The sequence below is a fragment of the Indicator indicator genome, unplaced genomic scaffold (genome assembly GCF_027791375.1).
Source record: "Indicator indicator isolate 239-I01 unplaced genomic scaffold, UM_Iind_1.1 iindUn_scaffold_96, whole genome shotgun sequence".
Lineage (NCBI taxonomy): Eukaryota > Metazoa > Chordata > Aves > Piciformes > Indicatoridae > Indicator > Indicator indicator.
The window spans coordinates 36131-57683 of NW_026539213.1; the positions used below are offsets into that span (position 1 = coordinate 36131).

Below are 21553 nucleotides of genomic sequence, written 5' to 3' on the forward strand. Positions count from 1 at the left end.
TTGTGTCCAGTTCTGGGCCCCTCAGCTCAGGAAGGACCTCAGGGAAGTGCTTGAGAGAGTCCATCCCAGAGCCCCAGAGCTGCTGCAGGCAGTGGAAGATCTTCCTCAGGAGGAGAGCCTGAGGGAGCTGAGGGCTTGGAGCTTGGAGAGGAGGAGCCTGAGAGGTGACCTCCTTGCTGGGGATCAAGATGTGCAGGGGGAGTGCCCAGAGGCTGGAGCCAGGCTCTGCTGGGGGATGCCCAAGGACAGCCCAAGGGGCAGTGGTGGAAGCTGAGCCATAGGAAGCTCCATGGAAACAGGAGGAGGATTTTTTTCCCTGTGAGGGTGCTGGAGCCCTGGAGCAGGCTGCCCAGGGCGGGGGCTGCGGAGTCTCCCTGTCTGAAAACATTCAGACCCCTCTGTGAGCTGCCCTGGGTGACCCTGCTCTGGCAGGGGGGTTGGACTGGATGAGCTTTGAATGTCCCTTCCAAGCCCTAACACTCTGTGATTGTGATCTTTCCACCTCAGAGCCCTTGTGGAAATTTTCAGGTGGCATTTCTGGGGTTCAGAGTGGAGCTGTATTAAAAGGCTGATACAGTCTGCAATGTCAAATGTCAGAAATGGTGGTTGAAAGAGCCTGTGCTTTCAGAATGTCTTGCACCAGGGCAGGGAGGCTCTGCAGAGGGACTTGGATGGATTGGGTCCATGGGGCAGTGCTAAAGGGATGAGCTCCAACAAGGCCAAGTGCCAGGTCCTGCACTGGGGTCACAACAACCCCATGGGGAGCTACAGGCTTGGGGCAGTGTGGCTGGGAAGCTGCTGGCAGAAAGGGACCTGGGGGTGCTGAGCAACAGGAGCCAGCAGTGTGCCCAGGTGGCCAAGAAAGCCACTGGCATCCTGGCTGGCATCAGCAATGCTGTGGGCAGCAGGAGCAGGGAGGTGACTGTCCCCCTGTGCTGGGCACTGCTGAGGCCACAGCTCGAGTGCTGTGCCCAGCTTGGGGCTCCTCAGAGCCCACAGAGAGATGTGGAGGTGCTGGAGCCAGGGCAGAGGAGGGCAAGGAAGCTGGGAAGGGCCTGCAGAGGAAATGTGATGAGGAGAGACTGAAGGAGCTGGGGAGGGTTAGTGTGGAGAAGAGGAGGCTGAGGGCAGAGCTCCTGCTCCCTGCAGCTCCCTGAGAGGAGGTTGTGCAGAGGTTGCTGCTGGTCTCTTCTCCCAGGGACTGCCCAAGAGGGAATGGCCTCAGGCTGCAGCAGGGCAGGCTCAGACTGGACATTAGGCAAAGGGTTTTGCCAGCAGGAGTGGTCAGAGATTGGCACAGGCTGCCCAGGGAGGTGGTGGAGTCCTCAAGGCTGGAGATGTTTGAAGGTGGTTTGGATGTGGTGCTTGGGGCCATGGTTTAGGGGTGAGCCTTGTAGGGTAGGGTCAGTGGTTGGAGTTGGTGATCCTGAGGGGCTTTCCACCCTGAATGTGACTGTGTGCCCTGTGACTCTGTGACCTTATTCCCATTGTGTGCCCATCTTGGAGATAATATTGGAGATATATTGGAGATAATTCGTACTCAAAGTGTGATTTTTGCTATGCTCTGAGGCTGTGCTGGAGGAGCAGAGGTAAAAAGTTTCATTTTTAGGTAATTTTTAAAGGTCATGAAGCTGGTAGGAAAGCTAAAAAAAGCCCAACTCTAACTTCTTTACAGAATGGCACCTGACAAAACATCTAACAAGAAAAGGCAATTGCAGATGGCATTTTTTACTCAGTCTTCACACCCACCTCTTGCTGTGGCTTGATTTTTGGGAAGCAAGATAACAATGAGGACAGAAAACTAGGGCTTGAAAGGGACCTGGAAGAATCGTCCAGTCCAATCCCCTGCCAGAGCAGGGTCACCTAGGGCAGGTCACACAGGTTTTGAATCTCTTCGGAGAAGACTCCACAACTTCTCTGGGCAACCCATCCCAGTGTTTTGTCACCCTCATAATGAGAAAGTTTTTCCTTCTCTTCACATGGAACCTCCTCTGCTCCAGCTTGCCCCCATTGCCCCTTGTTGTATCACCACAGAATGGTCTGGGTTGGAAGGGAGCTCCAAAGCTCATCCAGCCCAACCCCCCTGCACTCAGCAGGGACATCCTCCACTAGATCAGGTTGCCCACAGCCCTCTCCAGCCTCCCCTTGAACATCTCCAGCCACGGAGCCTCAACCACCTCCCTGGGCAACCTCTTGCAGTGTTCCAGCAGCCTCCTGCTGCAGAACTTGTTCCTCACATCCAATCTCAATCTGCTCTGCTCTACTTTGAAGCCATTGCTCCTGGTCCTGTCCCTGCAGGCCTTTGGGAACAGTCCCTCTGCAGCCTTGTTGGAGCCCCTTCAGGTCCTGGCAGGCTGCTCTGAGGTCTCCCTGGAGCCTTCTCTTCTGCAGGCTGAACACCCCCAGCTCCCTCAGCCTGTCCTCATAGCAGAGCTGCTCCAACCCGTGAGCATTTTCCTGGCCTCCTCTGGACCCTTTCCATCAGCTCCATGTCCTTCCTATACTGAGGGCTCCAGACCTGCACTCAGTCCTGCAGGTGAGACCTCACCAGAGCAGAGTCAAGCAGCAGCATCACCTCTCTGGATCTGCTCCTGCCTCTGATGCTGGTTCTTTGCACTGCCCACATCTCAAGCCCACTCCTGTGTATTCCTGCAGGCCGCCGGGGGCTCTACAGTGGTGCTTCTGGACTGCAGATTGCATACCTGAGTGGTACTGAGGCCCAGCAAGAGCCAGCTCCTGCCTACAGTTTCAGTGCAAAGGATGTGGCAGAACTGAAAATGTCTTTGTTGTCAACGCCCAGCTTCAAAGGCGTGGATATATTGCTGACATCCCCCTGGCCCTGGGGCGCAGAGACCTTTGGTAACAGCACGGTAAGTCTTCTCTTTCCTCCAGGAATGGGCTTCCAGCTGGATTTCACAGAGGGCTGCCTTTCTGCTTCACAGTTCCTGAGCAATCTCTCCACCAACCCCCTCTCAGAAATCAAAGAATCACAGAAAACATCTGCCTGGAAGAGCCCTCCAAGCTCATCCACTCCATCCTTTGACCCAGCACTGGAGGGTCAGCACCAAACCGTGTCCCTCAGCACCAGCTCCACACTCTGCTGGAACACCCCCAGGGATGGGGACTCCAGCACTGCCCTGGGCAGCCTGTTCCAATGTCTGAGAGCCCTTCCAGGGCAGGAATCTTTCCTGAGCTCCAGCCTCAGCCTGCCCTGGGGCAGCTTGGAACCATTTCCTCTGTTCCTGTCTCTTGCCACCAAGGAGCAGAGGCTGCACCCTCCTCACTCCAACCTCCCTTCAGGGAGTTGGAGAAAGCAATGAGAGCCTCCCTCAGCCTCCTCTTCTCAGACTGAACAACTCAGGACCAGTGGGGAAGGGGATTTGTGAAACTTGATTCTGTTTTATCTATCACTGCCTGAAAAGCCAGAGACAAGGGTGTGCAGATCACCTGGAGTACCATCATGCACCATATGGAGCAGGGGATCAGGCCCAGTCAGCATGGGTTTGTGAAAGGCAGGTCCTGCTTAGTGACTCTTATCTCCTTTCTGTGACAAAGTGTCCTGCTTAGTGGATGAGGGAATGGCTGTGGATGTCAGGTGCCTGGACTTCTATAAAGCCTTGAATGTGGTTCCTCAGGGCATCCTCTTGGACAAACTGACTGCTTGTGGCTTGGATGGATGTTACCTCTGCTGGGTGAAGCACTGAGCCCAAAGAGTGATGTGGAATGGAATTAAATGCAGCTGGTGGCTGGTCACTGGTGGTGTGCCTCAGGGCTCAGTGTTGGGACCACTTCTGTTCAACATCTTTGTCAATGGTCTTTATGAGGGGGTGAAGTGAACCCTCAGAAAGTCTGGAGCCCCTATTGCAGGAAAGATCTGGAGGTACTGGAAGGTGTCCAGAGAAGGGCCAGGAGGAGGAGCAGAGGGCTGGAGCTGCTCTGCTCTGCAGACAGCCTGAGAGAGTTGGGGTTGTGCAGGCTGGTGAGGAGAAGGCTCCCAGGAGACCTTCTGGTGGCCTTGCAGCATCTGCAGGGGGCTCCAAGAAAGCTGGGGAGGGACTTTGGAGGGTGTGAGGGAGGGAGAGGAGTGGGGGGGATGGAGCAAAAGCAGAAGTGGGGAGCTGGAGATTGGCTGTGAGGAAGAAGTTGTTGGCCAGGAGGGTGGTGAGAGCCTGGCAGAGGTTGCCCAGGGAGGTGGTGGAAGCCTCATCCCTGGAGGTGTTTGCAGCCAGGCTGGAGGTGGCTGTGAGCAACCTGCTGGAGTGTGAGGTGTCCCTGCCCATGGCAGGGGGTTGGGACTGGCTGAGCCTTGAGCTCCCTTCCAACCATGACAGTTCTGTGAGTCTGTGACAAGTTGGGTGGGAGCATTGATCTGCTTGAGGACAGAGAGAGTCTCCAGGGGGACTTGCACAGGCTGGATCAACAGGGCCAAGGTTGATTGTATCAGCTTCAGCCAGGCCAGGTGCCAGGTCCTGCACTTGGGCCACAAAGACCCCATGCAGTGCTTCAGGCTTGGGGAAGAGTGGCTGGACAGCTGCCTGGTCAAAAGGGAGCTGACTGACAAGTGGCTGAACATGAGCCAGCAGTGTGGCCAGGTGGCCACAGGCTGATGGCATCCTGGTCCCTGTGTTAAAACAAGTGTGGCCACCGGGAGCAGGGGAGTGATTGTCTCTCTGCACTCTGCACTGGGGAGGCTGCACCTCAAGTACTGTGTTGAGTTTTGGGCACCTCAACACAAGAAAGACATGGAGGTGCTGGAGTGTGTCCAGAGCAGGGCAGTGAGGCTGCTGGAGGGTCAGGGTGTCTGCTCATCAAGTTTGCTGATGACACCAAAGTGGGAGGCTTGGCTGAGACACTTGAAGGCTGTGCAGCCATCCAGCAAGACTTAGGCTGAGAGCTGGGCACAGAGGAACCAGATGAGGTTCAACAAGGATGAATGCAGAGTCCTGCAGCTGGGCAGGAAGAATAAACTGCAGCAGGACAGGTTGGGAGGGGATCTGCTGGAGAGCAGCCCCAGGCAGAAGGAGCTGGCAGTGCTGGTGGGCAGCAAGTTCTGCCTGGCACAGCAATGTGCCCTGGGGGCCAAGAAGGCCAAGGGGGTCCTGGGCTGCATGCAGCAGAGTGTGGCCAGCAGAGCCAGGGAGGTTCTCCTCCCCCTCTGCTCTGCTCTGCCCTGCTGAGGCCACAGCTGGAATATTGCATCCAGTTGTGGGCTCCCCAGGTCAGGAGGGACAGGGATCTGCTGCAGAGAGGCCAAGGGAGGGCTGCAAGGCTGCTGAAGGGCCTGGAGCAGTGCCTGGGGAGGAGAGGCTGAGAGCCCTGGGGCTGTTTAGTCTGGAAAAGAGAAGACTTAGAGGGGATTTAATGAATGTTTGTAAATGTCTGAGGGCTGGAGGTCAGGAGGGAGAGCACAGCCTCTGCTCACTTGCACTCTGGCATAGGCCAAGGAGCAATGGATGTAAGCTGCAGCCCAGGAGGTTCCACCTCAACACAAGGGGGAACTTCTTGAGTGGGAGGCTGCCAGAGCCCTGGAGCAGGCTGCCCAAGAGGTTGTGGAGTCTCCTTGTGTGGAGCCTTTGCAGCCCTGTCTGGATGTGTTCCTCTTTGACCTGAGCTAGACTGTATGGTCCTGCTCTGGCAGGGGGTTTGGACTCGATGATCTCTTTGGTTCCCTTCCAACCCCTGACATCCTGTGATCCTGTGAAGGGCCTGGAGAACAGGGCTGGTGGGGAGCAGCTGAGGGAGCTGGGGTTGCTAGTCTTGAGAAAAGGAGGCTGAGGGGAGACCTTCTGCCTCTCTACTGCTCCCTGAAAGGAGGTTGTCATGAGCTGGGTGTTGGATAGAATAAGAGGGAATGGCCTCAAGCTGCGCCTGGGGAGGTTTAGGCTGGACATCAGGAAAAACAATTTCACTGTAAGGGTTGTCAGGATTGGAACAGGCTGCCCAGGGAGATGGCTGACTCCTCAGCCCTGAATGTGTTCACAAGCCATGTAGATGTGGTGCCTGGGGATATGGCTTAGTGATGGACTGGGTAGGGTTAATGGTTGGACTCAATGATCTCCAAGGTCTTTTCCAACCTATGATTTCTGTGCTTTCTTGAGGGTGGGTTCTTGCCTGTCCCATTGCCTCAGAGAAGGGCTGTGACAGATGCCTGCCAGGTCAGAGTCTCTTTCCCTATGCTCTCACCAAAGGTAAGGAGGTAACAAACTTCTCTTTCCCCTTGCCCTTTTCCTTCCCTTATCAGTCTCAGGCTAATGGTGAAAACAGCACTGGAACCTTCACCCAAGGAAGTTATTTGAAGTCTGCTCCTTCGTTGTGTTTTTTGTTTTGCTCTGACTTCTCAGGGATGAGAGTGGGACAAAATTTTGCTTTTCAAGGAAGCCTCAGAGCTTTCCTATTTGCTTGACTCATGCTCTAAAGCTTTGGCACTGGGCAGGAGGTCAAACCTTGTCTTAATGGTTTTGACATCTGTTTGGCAAACTCACTTTGTGCTGCCCCAGATTCACTTGACCAAGAGAAGGAAATGATGACAAGCTTGGATTGATGAAACAAGTGGATGCAAACCCCAAGAACACAGAATGGAGTAAATGAGTAGGCTGTGGTTGGTGGTAAGAGATCAAACCCTTCTGACTTGCTGTTTTCCAGATCCAGGGAATGGTGACCACTGGAGTCACACTCTACATGCAGCTCCATATACAAAAACTATTTTTTTTTTTCACTGCAGTCTGACAGGTTTGTTTTGTTTTTTTTTTTAACTAAAACTTGGTTTCTATTTTGTAGGGAGAAATAAATACCAAGAAATGTGGCTCCAAGTTAGTGTCTGATCTAGCTGCAAGTCTCAAACCAAGGTACCACTTTGCTGCCCTGGAGAAGGCTTACTATGAAAGACTTCCTTACAGGTTTGTAAGACAGGTGAAACCTCCTCCATCCTCCCAGAAGAGTTCAGTTTTTAAAGAATGCAAAAGGGTAACATGAAAATAATTTTATTAAGTCATAGAATCGTCAGGGTTGGAAGGGAACCTCCAGGATCATCCAGTCCCAACCCCCTGCCATGGGCAGGGACACCTCACACTCCAGCAGGTTGCTCACAGCCACCTCCAGCCTGGCTGCAAACACCTCCAGGGATGAGGCTTCCACCACCTCCCTGGGCAACCTCTGCCAGGCTCTCACCACCCTCCTGGCCAACAACTTCTTCCTCACATCCAATCTCAATCTCCCCACTTCTACTTTTGCTCCATCCCCCCCAGTCCTATCACTCCCTCACACCCTCCAAAGTCCCTCCCCAGCTTTCCTGGAGCCCCCCTGGAAGGCCACAGTAAGTCATCCTGCTGAAAGACAGGGTCAAGATCCTCCAGGGATGAGGCTTCTACCACCTTGCTGGGCAACCTGTGCCAGTGTCTCTCCACCCTTACGGTGGTGAACTTCATAAGATCTAATCTAAATCTCCCCTCCTCTAGCTAGGATCCATTCCCCTCAGTCTTATCCCTCCCTGACACCCTCCAAAGTCCCTCCCCAGCTTTCTTTTAGCCCCCTTCAGGTACTGGAAGGCACAAGAAGGTCTCCTGGGAGCCTTCTCCTCTCCAGACTGCACAACCTCAACGCTCTCTGCCTGTCCTCACGAGTCTGTCCTCGTGTTCTTCTCAGGCTGTGTGTGATGGTCCTGTTGCCTGAGTAGCTTCCTGGAGGACAGGTGGGTTTCCCACTGCCCCTTTCCATATTGCCTGTGCCAGTGCAGTCATGTTTTTGCTTCCTTGCAGAAACCACACTGTGCTCCAGGAGTCCCCTCAGCACGTCAGCAGGTTTATTGCCCTCGCTGATGTCGGCAATGCAGGCAAGAAAAAGGTAACTGCTGCTTGGGAATCCTCCTTCCTTCCTCAAGTGCAAGCAGTAAGGCAGCTTGGGCTAGGGGACAGCATTGTTCTCTTCAAAGCTTCACTGAGCTGCAGGGATCTCTCTCACTCTCAGTTGTGCCTTACGTCAGAGGAGTAAGAGCTGCAAGATGTGTTCTGAGGCAAGGTGGTTCTTCTCTCCCTGCTCAACTGGCACAGCTGTGAAGGCAGCTCCAGAGGAAAAACAAAGCTGCCCTCCCTTCCTCTTCCTCAGCTGCTTTCGGAGTCTTCTGTTCACCTCAAGTGCTTTAAGAGGGAAGCAAAATTCCAAAGGAGCCCGGACAGATCTTTGAACATAACTTACGGCTAGGATGGGAAGGGGCAGTTCTGTCTGGGGGTTTGTTGTGGTTTTTGGTTTGGTTTGGGGTTTTTTGTGGGAGTGTTTTGGTTTGGTTTGGTTTGGTTTGGTTTAGTTTGGTTTGGTTTGGTTTTAACCTGTTTCCTTTTTCCCCTTAAATTACAGAATATTGGTACAGAAGGAGAGGTTGTTAGTGGTTAAGGCACAGGAACCTTTCTCTTTTCCCCTGAAATTCCAGAATATTGGTACAGAAGGAGAGGTTGTTAGTGGTTAAGGCACAGGAACCTTTCTCTTTTGCCCTTAAATTAGAGAATATTTGTGCAGAAGGAGAGGTTGTTAGGGGTTAAGGCACAGGAACCTTTCTCTTTTGCCCTTAAATTAGAGAATCTTGGTGCAGAAGGAGAGGTTGTTAGTGGTTAAGGCACAGGAACCTTTCTCTTTTGCCCTTAAATTAGAGAATATTGGTGCAGAAGGAGAGGTTGTTAGTGGTTAAGGCACAGGAACCTTTCTCTTTTGCCCTGAAATTCCAGAATATTGGTACAGAAGGAGAGGTTGTTAGTGCTTAAGGCAGAGGAACCAGACCTGTTAAGAAAAACAGTGCAGGAGTTCCGGACAGAAACAAAGCCTGGCAACAGGCAAAGATCAAGGTTGTTACTCTTCCAGTCAGAATACACTTCTGGTTTTCAAAGAAGATCTTTCCTCACATTGAATGGAGTGAGCCACTTGGAAGTGCTCCACAAAGTGTTGGTTGCACACATTGGGAGCCTGGCACATGCCCTGGTTTGCTGGGTTCTCACAGGGCTAAGCTGTGTGCTCCTGCTTCAGGCTGTAATTGACAGCCAACCTCTTCTGAGTTGCAGTCATGGCAAAATCTGCTTACATCTGAGCCCTCTGTTTTTGTTGTAGTATCTCTATGCCTTCAGCATTGTTCCAATGAGCATGATGGACCCTGCAGAGCTTGTGAAACAGCCCCAGGATGTCACTGAGAATCCATACAGAAAGCTGCAGAAGGCAGCACAGAAGAGTAGAACACCACTGCCTGCAGAGGTACTGCTGCCTTCTCCCCCAGCTGTACTATTTGCTTTCCCTCCCCCATGTTCTAGGAGTTTAAACAGTGCTTGGCTTTAATCTTGGAATATTTCTGTCCAAAACCCACCAGGCTTCTGGGTAAACTCTTGGCACCAACCAAATATATAGATGCAGTGCATGGGGGTTCAGTGCAGTTTGTTCCTTCTTTAGCCACCCATGTCCTGGGCTAATCCCCAGCAGCATGGGCTGAAGGTGGAGGGAGGGGACTCTGCCCCTCTGCTCTGCTGAGACCTCACCTGCAGTGCTGGGTCCAGCTCTGGACTCCTCAGCACAGGAGATACATGGACCAGAGGAGGCCATGGATATGGTCCAAAGGCTCAAAGCTCTCTGCTGTGAGGCCAGGCTGAGAGAGTTGGGGTTGGTCAGCCTGGAGAAGCCTTCTGCTCTGGGAAGACATTCTTGTGGTCTTTGAGTACTTAAAGGGGCTGATTAGATTGCTGGGGACAGACTTTTTAGCAGGGGCTGCAGCAAAAGGACAGGGAGTGATGGCTTTAAGCTACAAGAGAGGAGATTTAGACTAGATACAAGGAAGAAATGCTGAAGGTGGTGAGACCCTTGCCCAGGTCACCCAGAGATGTGGTAGTGCCCTATCCCTGGAATCATTCCAGGTCAAGTTCAGTGGGGCTCTGAGCAACCTGCTCTAGTTGAAGTTAATCTTGCTCATTGCAGGGGGGTTGGACTGGATGACCTTTAAAATCCCTTCCACCTGGCACATTCTCTGGTCTGCATGGTGATGCTGTAGTCAGATCTGCTTGCATGTCTGGGCTGTTCACTCTGGACCCCTCAGCCTACATGGTCTTACTCTTTCTAAGCTCATGGACTACAGTCAAGCCTTTGCAGATGGCCCTTAGTTTTCTCCCTTAGGCTGCAGACTCCTTTGGTGCTACTTTGATGTTGCATTTCCACCATATCCCTCAGTTCAGTGCTGGTGAGCTAGGTGTGTTGGGTACAGGTTTTGGGTTGTTTTTTTTTTTTTTTTTTGGCTTAATGGGCTCTGGTTTCCATTTTCCCAAACAGGAAGAGCCAGCTTCTCAGTTTTTCTTTGATTTGAAGAAGCATCAGGGAAAGAAACGTCCCTCAGATGGGAAGGAGAGAGGCAACTCCCAACCTAAGCAAGCCAGAAAGCCTCGTAAGTATGCAGATGCTCTTTTATTTCCCCTCACTTCTTCCCCCTGAGGCATTGGTCCAGCACACTCTGCCTGTCAACTTTCTCAAGCTGTCAAGCTTGCCCACGTGCTCTGCTGCTCCACTAGATGCTGTAGGAATACAGAGGAGTGAAGGGGTCCCTTGCTCCTTACAAAGGTGACAATCAATAGGTGAAAGTCAAAGGCATGTGGTGATGGCAGCTTCAGCTCTGGCCTCTGAGCACAACAGGCAGTTCCACAGAGCATCATGTTTCCATCTAGAGGCACTGCAAGAGACTGGATCATGGTGCTGATGGGGTCTTGAAACTCCACTTCAGTTGTTTTGTGCTCTGAGTTCAAGAAGCTTTAATGAACTAGGCAGGGAGAAAGCACTTCTGTTGCCTCTGTGGTTCTGCTGTGAGTCTCATTAGAACTTGTCTGACCTGAGGAAACTGAAATTAAATCTCTAAGGATGGTGACTTCTCAGTAACTGTCATTGCAAGTGAAGCACAGGAGTCAGAGAGCTGTGGGCAGTGGGACAGAGTCTAGTTGGAGACCTGTGTGCAGTGGAGTCCCTCAGGGGTCAGCCCTGGGACCAGAGCTGTTCAATCTCTTCAGCAATGACCTGGCTGAGGGCACAGAGGGCACTGCCAGCAGGTTTGCTGATGGCACCAAGCTGGGAGCAGTGGGCAGAGCCCTCAGGCTGTGCTGCCATTCAGGCAGAGCTGGGCAGGCTGAGAGCTGGGCAGGGAGCAATGGAATGAAAGCCACCAAGGGCAAGGGCAGAGTCTGGCAGCTGGCAAAGAACAAGGCCAGGGAGCAGGAGAGGTTGGGGAGTGAGCTGCTGGAGAGCAGGGAAGGGGAAAGGGCCCTGGGGGTGCTGGGGGATGGGAGGTTGCCCAGGAGCCAGCAATGTGCTCTGGTGGCCAAGAAGGCCAAGGGCAGCCTGGGCTGCATCAGAAGGGCTGTGGGGAGGAGGGCAGAGAGGTTCTGCTGCCCCTCTGCTCTGCCTGCTGAGGCCACAGCTGGAATCTTGTGTCCAGTTCTGGGCCCCTCAGCTCAGGAAGGACCAGGGAGGGGGTGGGGCTGGCATTACTGGAGGTGTTTAAGAAGAGCCTGGATGAAGCACTTAGTGCCATGGTCTGGTTGATTAGTTAGGGCTGGGTGATCAGTTGGACTTGATGATCGTGAAGGTCTCTTCCAACCTGGCTGATGCTGTGGTTCTGTGATCTGCTGCAGAGAGGCCAAGGGAGGGCTGCAAGGCTGCTGAAGGGCCTGGAGCAGGGCCTGGGGAGGAGAGGCTGAGAGCCCTGGGGCTGTTCAGTCTGCAGAGCAGAAGGCTGAGAGGGATCTGCTCAATGTCTGTCAAGAGCTGAGGGCTGGGGGCAGGAAGGAAGGCACAGGGACAGCCTCTGCTCACTTGTGCCCTGGCATAGGCCAAGGGGCAAGGGATGGAAACTGCAGCCCAGGAGGTTGCAGCTCACCAGGAGGAGGAACTTCTTGAGTGGGAGGGTGCCAGAGCCCTGGAGCAGGCTGCCCAGAGAGGTTGTGGAGTCTCCTTGTGTGGAGCCTTTGCAGCCCTGTCTGGATGTGTTCCTGTGTGCCCTGTGCTGGATTCTCTGCTCCTGCTCTGGCAGGGGGCTGGACTGGAAGCTCTCCAGAGCTCCCTCCCAACCCCTCACACCCTGTGGTCCTTGTTCTGACTACTAAGCCTTGTGCTGACTCTTGTTTCTCTCCTGTCTGCTGGTGAAGCACAGCCCACAGGGCCCTGCTGGTTCTGCCTGGCCAGCCCCGAGGTGGAGAAGCACCTGGTTGTCAGCATCGGAACACAGGTAAGTCCCTGCAGCACCTGGCAGGCTGCCAGGGTCAGGCTGAGGCACAGCAATAGAGAAGAACAGTCTCCAGTTTGAAATCTTAAAAGACAAACAAACAAACTTTCATTTGGAGCTGACTCTTGGATTTGTTTTCAATATCTTCTCAGCATCCTTCCAGAAGGTTAAGTGTACAGATAAAGCCCAGCCCAGGTCTGCTGCAGCAGCAGGGCTGGATTCTGGTGGCAGAACCCTTCTTGCTGTGCCCGCCCTCCATGATTTCTTTAGGACACCATCTGCTTGAACTTCCCCAGCATGACCTGAGCAGAAACTGGGGCCTGCTTTTGTCAGCAGGATGCACTGGCTGCAGTTACTGCCAGATCTCTCTGGGATGACTGCTTCCAGATGTTGTTACACAGAGATTAAAGTTCTCTCAACTTCTGTTTAACATCAACACCTGAAAGTGCATCTTGAAGCACAGAATCATACAATCAGTCAGGGCTGGAAGGGACCACAAGGCTCAGCCAGTCCCAACCCCCCTGCCATGGGCAGGGACACCTCACACTGGATCAGGTTGGCCAGAGCCTCATCCAGCCTGGCCTTAAACACCTCCAGGGATGAGGCCTCAACCACCTCCCTGGCTCTCACCTCTCTCCTGACAACCCATTCCAGGCTCTCACCACTCTCAGGGGAAGAACTTCCTCACATCCAGTCTGAATCTCCCCACTTCCAGCTTTATTCCATTCCCCCCAGTTCTGTCACTCCCTGAGAGCCTAAAAAGTCCCTCCCCAGCTTTCTTGGAGCCCCTTCAGATGCTGCAAGGCCACCAGAAGGTCTCCTGGGAGCCTTCTCCTCTCCAGCCTGCACAACCCCAACTCTCTCAGGCTGTCTGCAGAGCAGAGCAGCTCCAGCCCTCTGCTCCTCCTCCTGGCCCTTCTCTGGACCCCTTCCAGCCCCTCCACATTCTTCCTGGCCTAGGGGCTCCAGAACTGGACCCAGAGCTCCAGGTGGGCTCTCAGCAGAGTGGAGCAGAGGGGGAGAATCCCCTCCCTGGCCCTGCTGGCCACACTTCTCCTGCTGCAGCCCAGGCTCTGCTTGGCTCTCTGGGCTGCAAGTGCTCACTGCTGGCTCCTGCTGAGCTTCTCCTCCCCCAGCACCCCCAAAGCCTTTCCCTCAGGCTGCTCTCCAGCCAGTCCCTGCCCAGCCTGGATTTGTGCTTGGGATTGCCTTGACCCCATATTGGAGATGATCTCAAACATTGGGATGTCCAGAGAAGGGCCATGAGGATGAGCAGAGGGCTGGAGCACTTCTCCTATGAGGACAGACTGAGAGAGTTGAGGTTGTTCAGTCTGGAGAGGAGATGGAGACCTTCTTGTGGCTTTCCAGTATCTGGAGGGGACCTACAGGAAAGCTGGGGAGGGACTTTTGAGGGGGTGAGGGAGTGATAGGACTGGGGGGGGTGCTGTGGAAAAGGGAATGGATAGATTCAGATTGGCTGTGAGGAAGAAGTTCCCCAGGAGGGTGGTGAGAGCCTGGCAGAGGTTGCCCAGGGAGGTGGTGGAAGCCTCATCCCTGGAGGTGTTTGCAGCCAGGCTGGAGGTGGCTGTGAGCAACCTGCTGGAGTGTGAGGTGTCCCTGCCCATGGCAGGGGGTTGGGACTGGATGAGCCTTGGTGATCCTTGAGGTCCCTTCCAACTCTAACAGTTCTGTGTTTCTGTGTTCCCTTTGCTTAAAGTTAACTGCCCCTGTGTAGCATAATCCAAACTGCAGGGGTCAAGGGCTTCTTTTAAAAGCTGTTAGCAACTTCCAGGTGGGTTTTCTTGGCCCAGTAAGTTCTAGCCACAGTGGTGAAGCTCACTCACTGCTTTCCTGCAGACAAGGCATTCTCTGGCATCCCAAACACTTTTATTTTTCATCCTTTGCCAGCTTCTCTCTTTCTCAACCCTCTGATAATTAACAAACTGCTAATAATCCCTGATAAGTAGCCTAGAGCTGAAGGCTTTCGTGCTCCTGAGGCTGGGGGATGCTCAGGATGCAGCCCTGGAGTAAACCTCCCCAGCATGGTGAGTAAGCACTGCTTGCAGTGAGTAACTGGTGTGTATTGTTTCACCCTAGTGCTATCTTGCCTTGGCCAAAGGTGGCTTGTTGCCTGACCATGTCCTGATTTTGCCTATTGGGCACTATCAGTCAGTGGTTGACTTGTCTTCAGATGTGGTAGAAGAAGTGACCAAGTACAAGTCTGCCCTAAAGGAGTTTTTCAGAAGCAAGGGCAAGAGATATGTCCTGTTTGAAAGAAACTACAGGAGTCAGCACCTGCAGTTACAGGTATGGGTTTGAGTGTCACCCTTTCACTTCTCTGCAAATGAACTGAAAGTTCCCCTGCAAAATCTCCTTCTTCCTGCTGTGCCTTCCCAGAGTGTGAAAAGAAGTTGGTCCTTCCTGCAGCCAGAGCAAAAATAAACTTACAGGCCTACAAGGCTTTAATTCTGCCTGTTGCAGCAGTACAGCCTTGGTTGTGGTGAGTGGGGCAGGAAACTTTTCCCTGAACTAGGCTGAAAATCTAAGGCTAAATGCAGAGCTTTGGTCCTTGTCTACTAGTACCAGCCCTTTGATTTCTTTCTTTTTGCCATATGTCCATCATCTTAAGGCTTTATTGTGGTGGTTTCTCTGTGGCAGCTCTGTAACTGTGTCAGGGCTGCCTTAAACCACCACAGAGATCATAAGGGAGAAGGCTGTGCTGAGAACTTCTGCAAGCTTGTGGTTCTCAGCATGTTGTTCAGCTCCTATATTAAAACCCCAAAGCTCATGAGTTTAAGCCTGCAGAGACAGGTACTCCCCTGTCCTCCCTGATGATGCCAAGCAGTACTGAGGAGCTCACCAGCTCCAGTGATGGGCTGACTGATTTCTGCAAGTGCTTCATGCTTGTCTTTCCTTCTTCTTATGGAAATGTTGTCCTCCTCCTCCTCTCCAGGTGGTTCCTCTCCCCTTGGACCAGTGTACTTCTGAAGAGATTAAAGAATCCTTTATTGCACAGGCACAGGAGCAGCAGATTGAATTGTTGGAGATCCCGGAGCACACGGATATCACACAAGTAGGAGACAAGATGCCACCTCTGCCTTCCGTTCCCCCTGTCCTTCCTGGGCTGCTCTTTCCCTGAGGTCACTTTGTCAGGTGGAGTTAAGGCCACTGTAGACTTGGAGATGTGCCAGATGTGCCAGCCCTATGGAGAGGGACCTGGGAGTCCTGGTGGATAACAAGTTATCCATGGGACAGCAGTGTGCCCTGATGGCCAAGAAGGCCAATGGGATCCTGGGGTGTATCAAGAAGAGCGTGGCCAGCAGAGCCAGGGAGGTTCTCCTCCCCCTCTGCTCTGCCCTGCTGAGCCCACAGCTGGAATATTGCATCCAGTTGTGGGCTCCCCAGTTCAGGAGGGGCAGGGACCTACTGGAGAGAGACTAGGAGGATGATTAGGGGACTGGAGCAGTGCCTGGGGAGGAGAGGCTGAGGGACCTGCAGCTGTTCAGTCTGGAAAAGAGAAGCCTTAGAGGGTTTGTAAATATCTGAGGGCTGGGGGTCAGGAGGGAGGGGCCAGGCTCTGCTCACTTGCTCCCTGGGATAGGCCAAGGAGCAATGGATGTAAGCTGCAGCACAGGAGGTTCCACCTCAACACAAGGGGGAACTTCTTGACTGTAGGGGTCCCAGAGCACTGGAACAGGCTGCCCAGAGGGGTTGTGGAGTCTCCTTGTCTGGAGCCTTTCTAGCCCTGTCTGGATCTGTTCCTCTGTGACCTGAGCCAGATTATATGGTCCTGGTCTGGCAGGGGATTGGACTTGATGATGTTCTTGGGTCCCTTCCAACCCCTAACATCCTGTGATCTTATGAGCCTGTGTTGTTGTTGAGGAAACTGGGGATATTCAGCCTGGAGAAGAGAAGGCTCTGGGGAGACCTCAGAGTGACCTTCCAGTACATGAAAGGGACCTACAAGAAGGATGGAGAGAGTCTGTTTCTAAAGGCCTGCAGGGACAGGATGAGGGACAATGGTTTGAAACTGGAGTAGATTCAGATTGGATGTGAGGAACAAGTTCTGCACCATGTGGGTAGAGGAACTATGAGGCCAGGATGAGGGAGCTGGGGATGTTCAGCCTGGAGAAGAGAAGGCTCCAGGGAGACTTTAGAGCAGCCTGCCAGGACCTGAAGGGGACACAAGAAGATTGCAAAGGCTGCAGGGACAGGCCCAGGGACAATGGCTTCAAAGTAGAGCAGAGCAGATGGAGATTGGATGTGAGCAACAAGTTCTGCAGCAGGAGGCTGCTGGAACACTGCAAGAGGTTGCCCAGGGAGGTGGTTGAGGCTCCATGGCTGGAGATCTTCAAGGGGAGGCTGGAGAGGGCTGTGGGCAACCTGATCTAGTGGAGGATGTCCCTGCTGAGTGCAGAGGGGTTGGGCTGGATGAGCTTTGGAGCTCCCTTCCAAGCCAGAGCATTCTATGATTCTGCTCTTGTCAAGTACCCAGGAACAGCTGTGTTGCATATCTAGAAACTCATCCAGCTATGTGCAGGGCTTGCTGAAGTCATTCCCATACCAAACACCAGTGCTGCTGTGCATCAAGTGGGTGTTGGTTCCCTTGGATAAGAATTTGAACAAAATCTTCCTGTTCTACCAGAGAAATGAGTCAGTAATGACATAGGTTTTTCTTTCTTTGTGCTCAGTGACCACAGGGAGAGCTGATGGTGCAGCAGGAGCCACAAAAGGCATTGAGTGCATGCTTGTCTCTCAGCCATGGCAGCTTAGAGACCCACAGTGGCCTGCTCAGAGGCTGATTCTCAGCCAAGCAATAGAAAGCACAGAAAAAAACTCAGGAGATGTGCATAGAAAAGCTCAGGAGATGTGGCTCAGATGGCCGTCAGGGAGGTGGATTGCAGACTGGCTCCACCACAGAGCTCAGATGGTCATCATCAATGGCACAGAGTCAGCTTGGAGGCCTGTGGCCAGTGGTGTCCCCCAGGGATCAGTGCTGGGCCCAGTTCTGTTCAATATCTTAATCAATGACCTGGCTGAGGGCATTGAGGGGACCCTCAGCAAGTTCTGATGGTACAGAACTGGGGAGGGTGGCTGACAGCCCTCAGGCTGTGCTGCCATCCCAGGAGAGCAGGACAGGCTGGGAGCTGGCTGCAGGCAAACCTCATGGAGATCAACAAGGACAAGGTCAGGGTCCTGCAGCTGGGGAGGAACAGCAGCAGGCACCAGGACAGGTTAGGAGCTGCCCTGCTGGAGAGCAGCTCCATGGAGAAAGAGCTTGGAGTGCTGGTGGGCAGCAAGTTCTGCATGGCACAGCAAAGTGCCCTTGTGGCCAGGAGAGCCAAGGGGGTCCTGGGGGCAGCAAGCAAAGTGTGGCCAGCAGGGCTGGGGAGGTTCTGCTGCCCCTCTGCTCTGCCCTGCTGAGAGCACAGCTGCAATCCTGTGTCCAGGTCTGGGCTCCCCAGGTCAGGAGAGACAGAGAGCTGCTGGAGAGAGGCCAAGGGAGAGGCAGGAGGAGGAGTTGGGGACTTGAGCATCTCCCCTGTGGAGAGAGCCTGAGAGCCCTGGGGGTGTTTAGTGTGGAGAGGAGAAGGCTGAGAGGGATCTGCTCAATGTCTGTCAGTAGCTGAGGGCTGGGGGGCAAGGGGAGGGGGCCAGGCTCTGTTGGGGGGTGCTCAGCAGATAAGGAAGCAATGGAGACAAAGTGGAACAGAGAAGGTTTCAGCTCAGCATGAGGAGAAACTTCTTTGGTGTGAGGGTGCTGGAGGCCTGGAGCAGGCTGCCCAGGGGGGTTGTGGAGTCTCCTTCTCTGGAGCCTTCCCAACCCCACCTGGATGTGTTCCTGTGCAGACTGCCCTGGGTGACCCTGCTGTGGAAGGGGAGTTGGACCTGATGATGTCTTGAGGTCCCTTCCAACCTCTGATACACTGTGAGACTGTGGCATGACCTCACTCAGGTTGAGAGTGATCAGAGTGCCTGCTTCTCTCATTCCACCACTTTGGTGATGGGACTGCAGGATTAAACCACAAAGAATATTCCTACTGTAATATCTGATGAGCCCAGTGGAAAAAGATTCAGCATTTTGTTGTCCCTGATACAGAAGCAGAGAATGGCAGGGGGTCCACAGGGTGTTAAGAGGTTGGAAGGGACTTCTGGAGATCTTCCAGTCCAACCCCCCTGCCAGAGCAGGAGCAGAGAATATATCACAGGCCAGACAGGGCTGCAAAGGCTCCAGCCAAGGAGACTCCACAACCTCTCTGGGCAGCCTGCTCCAGGGCTCTGGGACCCTCCCAGTCAAGAAGTTCTTCCTCATGTTGAGATGGAACCTCCTGTGCTGTAGTTTCCATCCCTTGCCCCTTGTCCTATCCTAGAGTGTAACTGAGCAGAGCCTGTCCCCTCCCTGCTGATCCCCAGCCCTCAGACATCCATAAACATTTACTAAATCTCCTCTCAGTCTTCTCTCCTCCAGACTGGACTGGGTTGGAATGGACCTCTCCATCGAGTCCAACCCCCCTGCCAGAGCAGGGTCCCCCTAGAGGAAATCACACAGGAACACATCCAGTTGGGTTTTGAATGCCACCAGAGATGGCAACACCACAACTTCTCTGGACATCCTCTTCCAGTGCTCTGCCACTCTCACTGTGGAGAGTTTTTTCCTTATGTTTGTGTGGAACCTCCAGTCTGTGTCCACTGCCACTGGTCCTGTCACAGGATGCCACTGAGGAGAGTCTGTTTCCATTCTCTGTGGTGGGTTGAAACTTCCCCCCCCCCCAATATTAACCTTACCAGACAAGCTGAGTTTGGAAGCAAATGGAAGCTGCATTCACAGGCAAAACTATCATCTACAATGGAATGCAATGAATATGTACAAATACAGAGTATTTACAGCATTGACAGGGATTTACAATTAACAAAACAGCACAAGGACCCCCCCTGGCCAAGTGACCAGGGAAAGCTGGCTCCCTGCCTCCTTTTTACCCCCCTTGTACAAAAGGGAAAAGAGAGAGAGAAGCAGAGATACATTAGACTTAACCAAAACAAAAGTGATGCAGCCAAGGTCAGCAAAGCCTGTTAGTATCTCCCCTGTGAAGAAGTGAGAAGAGAGATTGTTCTGGGAACCACATCTTCTGGGAGATGTCCCTCCAATGGAATTGTTTAGAGTAATCAGTATTTTCCTTTTTACACCCAATAGTGTTTTATTTACGTTTTTTACTACTTTCTGCTCAAGATCTGTGGAACATTTTAAAGCCATAGCCTGAAACTGCCACATCCTCCTGCAGTTTAGATAGCCATGAGCATTAATGAGATCCCCTCTCAGGCTGCTCTCCTCCAGGCTGCACAGCCCCAGCTCTCAGCCTTGCCTCACAGAAGGGAGGTGCTTCAGTTCCTTCAGCATCTTAGTGGCTACCTGCTGGACCCTCTGCAGTAGTTCCTTGCCTGTGGTGAGCTGGGGAGCCCAGAAGCCGTTTGGCTGTTAGCCAAGGAGGTGTCTCCGGGTGGGTTGGTTTGGTTCGGTTCCTCACCACTGAGGGGGACACTCGCTCTGTCCCCACGCTCATGCTGACAGGCAGAGCTGGCAGGAGCCTCCGTGTCCCCACACAGGTGGTGCAGCCGGGGACACCCTACTTCTATGTGGAGCTGGACACGGGGGAGAAGCTCTTCCACCGCATCCGTGGCCGCTTCCCGCTGCACTTCGGCAGGTCGGTACCGTCCCCCTCCCTTTCCCCTCTCCCTCCCTTTCCCCTCTCCCTCTCTCTTCCTTCCCCCTTGTCCTCCCCTTTCCCTTCCCCCTCCTCCCACCTCCCCCTCTCCCTTCCTTTCCCCTTCCTCCTCCCCCTTCCTTTCCTTTTCCCCTCTCCCTTCCCCCTCTCTCCCTTCCCCCCTCTCTCCCTTCCCCCCTCTCTCCCTTCCCCCCTCTCTCCCTTCCCCCCTCTCTCCCTTCCCCCCTCTCTCCCTTCCCCCCTCTCTCCTCTCCCGTTCCCTTTCCCCCCCCTCTCCCGTTCCTTTTCCCCCCGTCTCCCTTCCCCTTCCCCTTCCCCTTCCCCTTCCACCTTCCTTCCCGGGGCGCTGACGGTGCCGCCGGCTGTGCTTTGCAGGGAGGTGCTGGCGAGCGAGGCGCTGCTGGCGGTGCCGCAGAGGGCCGACTGGCGGCAGTGCGCCGCCGAGCGGTCGGAGGAGGAGGCGCAGGCCCGCGCCTTCCGCCGCGACTTCCAACCCTTCGACTTCGCCCTCCGGGCCTGAGGGCGGCGCTGACGGCGGTGGAGGCGGCGCGGCCGCTGGCGGGCGGGCAGGCGCGCGCGCGCTCCGTGACGCGGCAATAAAGGGGCGGAGCGGCCGCCGGTGCTGAGTGGCTGCGGCGCGATGGAGCGGGGCGGCCCCGCCGGGCCTGGCGGCGCGGAGCGGGCCCCCGTCGGGGTGGCGCTGCGGGGGCAGCCGGCGGGAGGCTGCGGGCCTTGGGAGATGCGCGACCGCCTGGGCACCGGCGGCTTCGGGAACGTCTGCCTGTACCAGCACCAGGTGGGGCGGCGCCGGGAGGGCTGGGCCAGGCCGGGCCGGGCGGCGGCGGGGAGAGCTGGAACGGGCCGGGGCGGCTGACGGCGCTGTGTCCTGCAGGACTCGGGCGCACGGGTCGCCATCAAGTCCTGCCGGCTGGAGCTCAGCGTCAAGAACAAGGACCGATGGTGCCACGAGATCGACATCATGAAGAAGTGAGTGCGGACAGGCAGGCACGGCGGGGCCGGGGCCCGGGGCGTGATCCAGCCGGGCTGAGGGCGAGGGCTGTGGAGGCAGCCGGTCCCCGGGGTCTGATCCAGCCGGGCTGAGGGTGAGAACCGTGGGGAGAGCCAACCCCCGGGGTCTGAACCAGGCGGGTTCAGGGGCTGAGCCGTGGGGGCAGCCAGCCCCCAGGGTCTGATCGGGCCGGCCCGGGCTGAGGCTGAGATGCCAGGCAGTGAGGCCCTGAGCCAGCCAGGGTGAGGGTCTGCCTGTCCTCTAGTGGCTGTGTGCTGGATTGTGTCATCCCAAAACGTTGAAGTACTTCTGCTGAGATGCAGGGCTCCATGCTTTGGCTTGGCTCCTAGGGGTATCCAAACCACCTGCCGCCTTAAGCTGCCTTGACTGTTCCAGCTTAAGTTCGTCCAAACTCACGCCATGGGGTGAGTTGGATTTTTAATGTAGTGACATGAGAACTCCTGTGAGTTGCTACACTGTGCAGTGTGTTCATCTTTCATCTAGCAACCAGCAATCTGGGAAAGGCTTCCACACATACAGAATAATGTCTGCTAATGCTTTCTTGTGTGCTGCCCACCATCTCTTTCTACAGAGCTG

At 54.4% G+C, this 21553-nt stretch overlaps 2 protein-coding genes and 1 non-coding gene across 3 annotated transcripts in view; all 3 read left to right on the top strand.

The window, feature by feature from the left end:
- CWF19L1 (CWF19 like cell cycle control factor 1) overlaps positions 1 to 20467 on the top strand; it is a 24565-nt gene extending 4098 nt beyond the window's left edge. Inside the window, exons 5-14 of the mRNA XM_054398728.1 lie at positions 2656 to 2870; positions 6778 to 6896; positions 7755 to 7839; positions 9091 to 9231; positions 10291 to 10402; positions 12150 to 12229; positions 14324 to 14533; positions 15180 to 15299; positions 19829 to 19926; positions 20323 to 20467. Coding sequence (XP_054254703.1) covers positions 2656 to 2870; positions 6778 to 6896; positions 7755 to 7839; positions 9091 to 9231; positions 10291 to 10402; positions 12150 to 12229; positions 14324 to 14533; positions 15180 to 15299; positions 19829 to 19926; positions 20323 to 20467 — 1325 coding nt within the window. The remainder of the gene's footprint in view (positions 1 to 2655; positions 2871 to 6777; positions 6897 to 7754; positions 7840 to 9090; positions 9232 to 10290; positions 10403 to 12149; positions 12230 to 14323; positions 14534 to 15179; positions 15300 to 19828; positions 19927 to 20322) is intronic.
- Positions 14860 to 14999, top strand: LOC128980275 (small nucleolar RNA SNORA12). The gene has a single exon (XR_008489476.1). It is a non-coding gene; the product is annotated as a small nucleolar RNA SNORA12 (small nucleolar RNA).
- Positions 20468 to 20677: 210 nt separating the features above from the next.
- Positions 20678 to 21553, top strand: part of CHUK (component of inhibitor of nuclear factor kappa B kinase complex) — a 56328-nt gene continuing 55452 nt past the window's right edge. The window contains exons 1-2 of the mRNA XM_054398730.1: positions 20678 to 20743; positions 20840 to 20934. Of these exons, the coding sequence (XP_054254705.1) occupies positions 20687 to 20743; positions 20840 to 20934 (152 nt within the window). The 5' untranslated portion in view covers positions 20678 to 20686. The remainder of the gene's footprint in view (positions 20744 to 20839; positions 20935 to 21553) is intronic.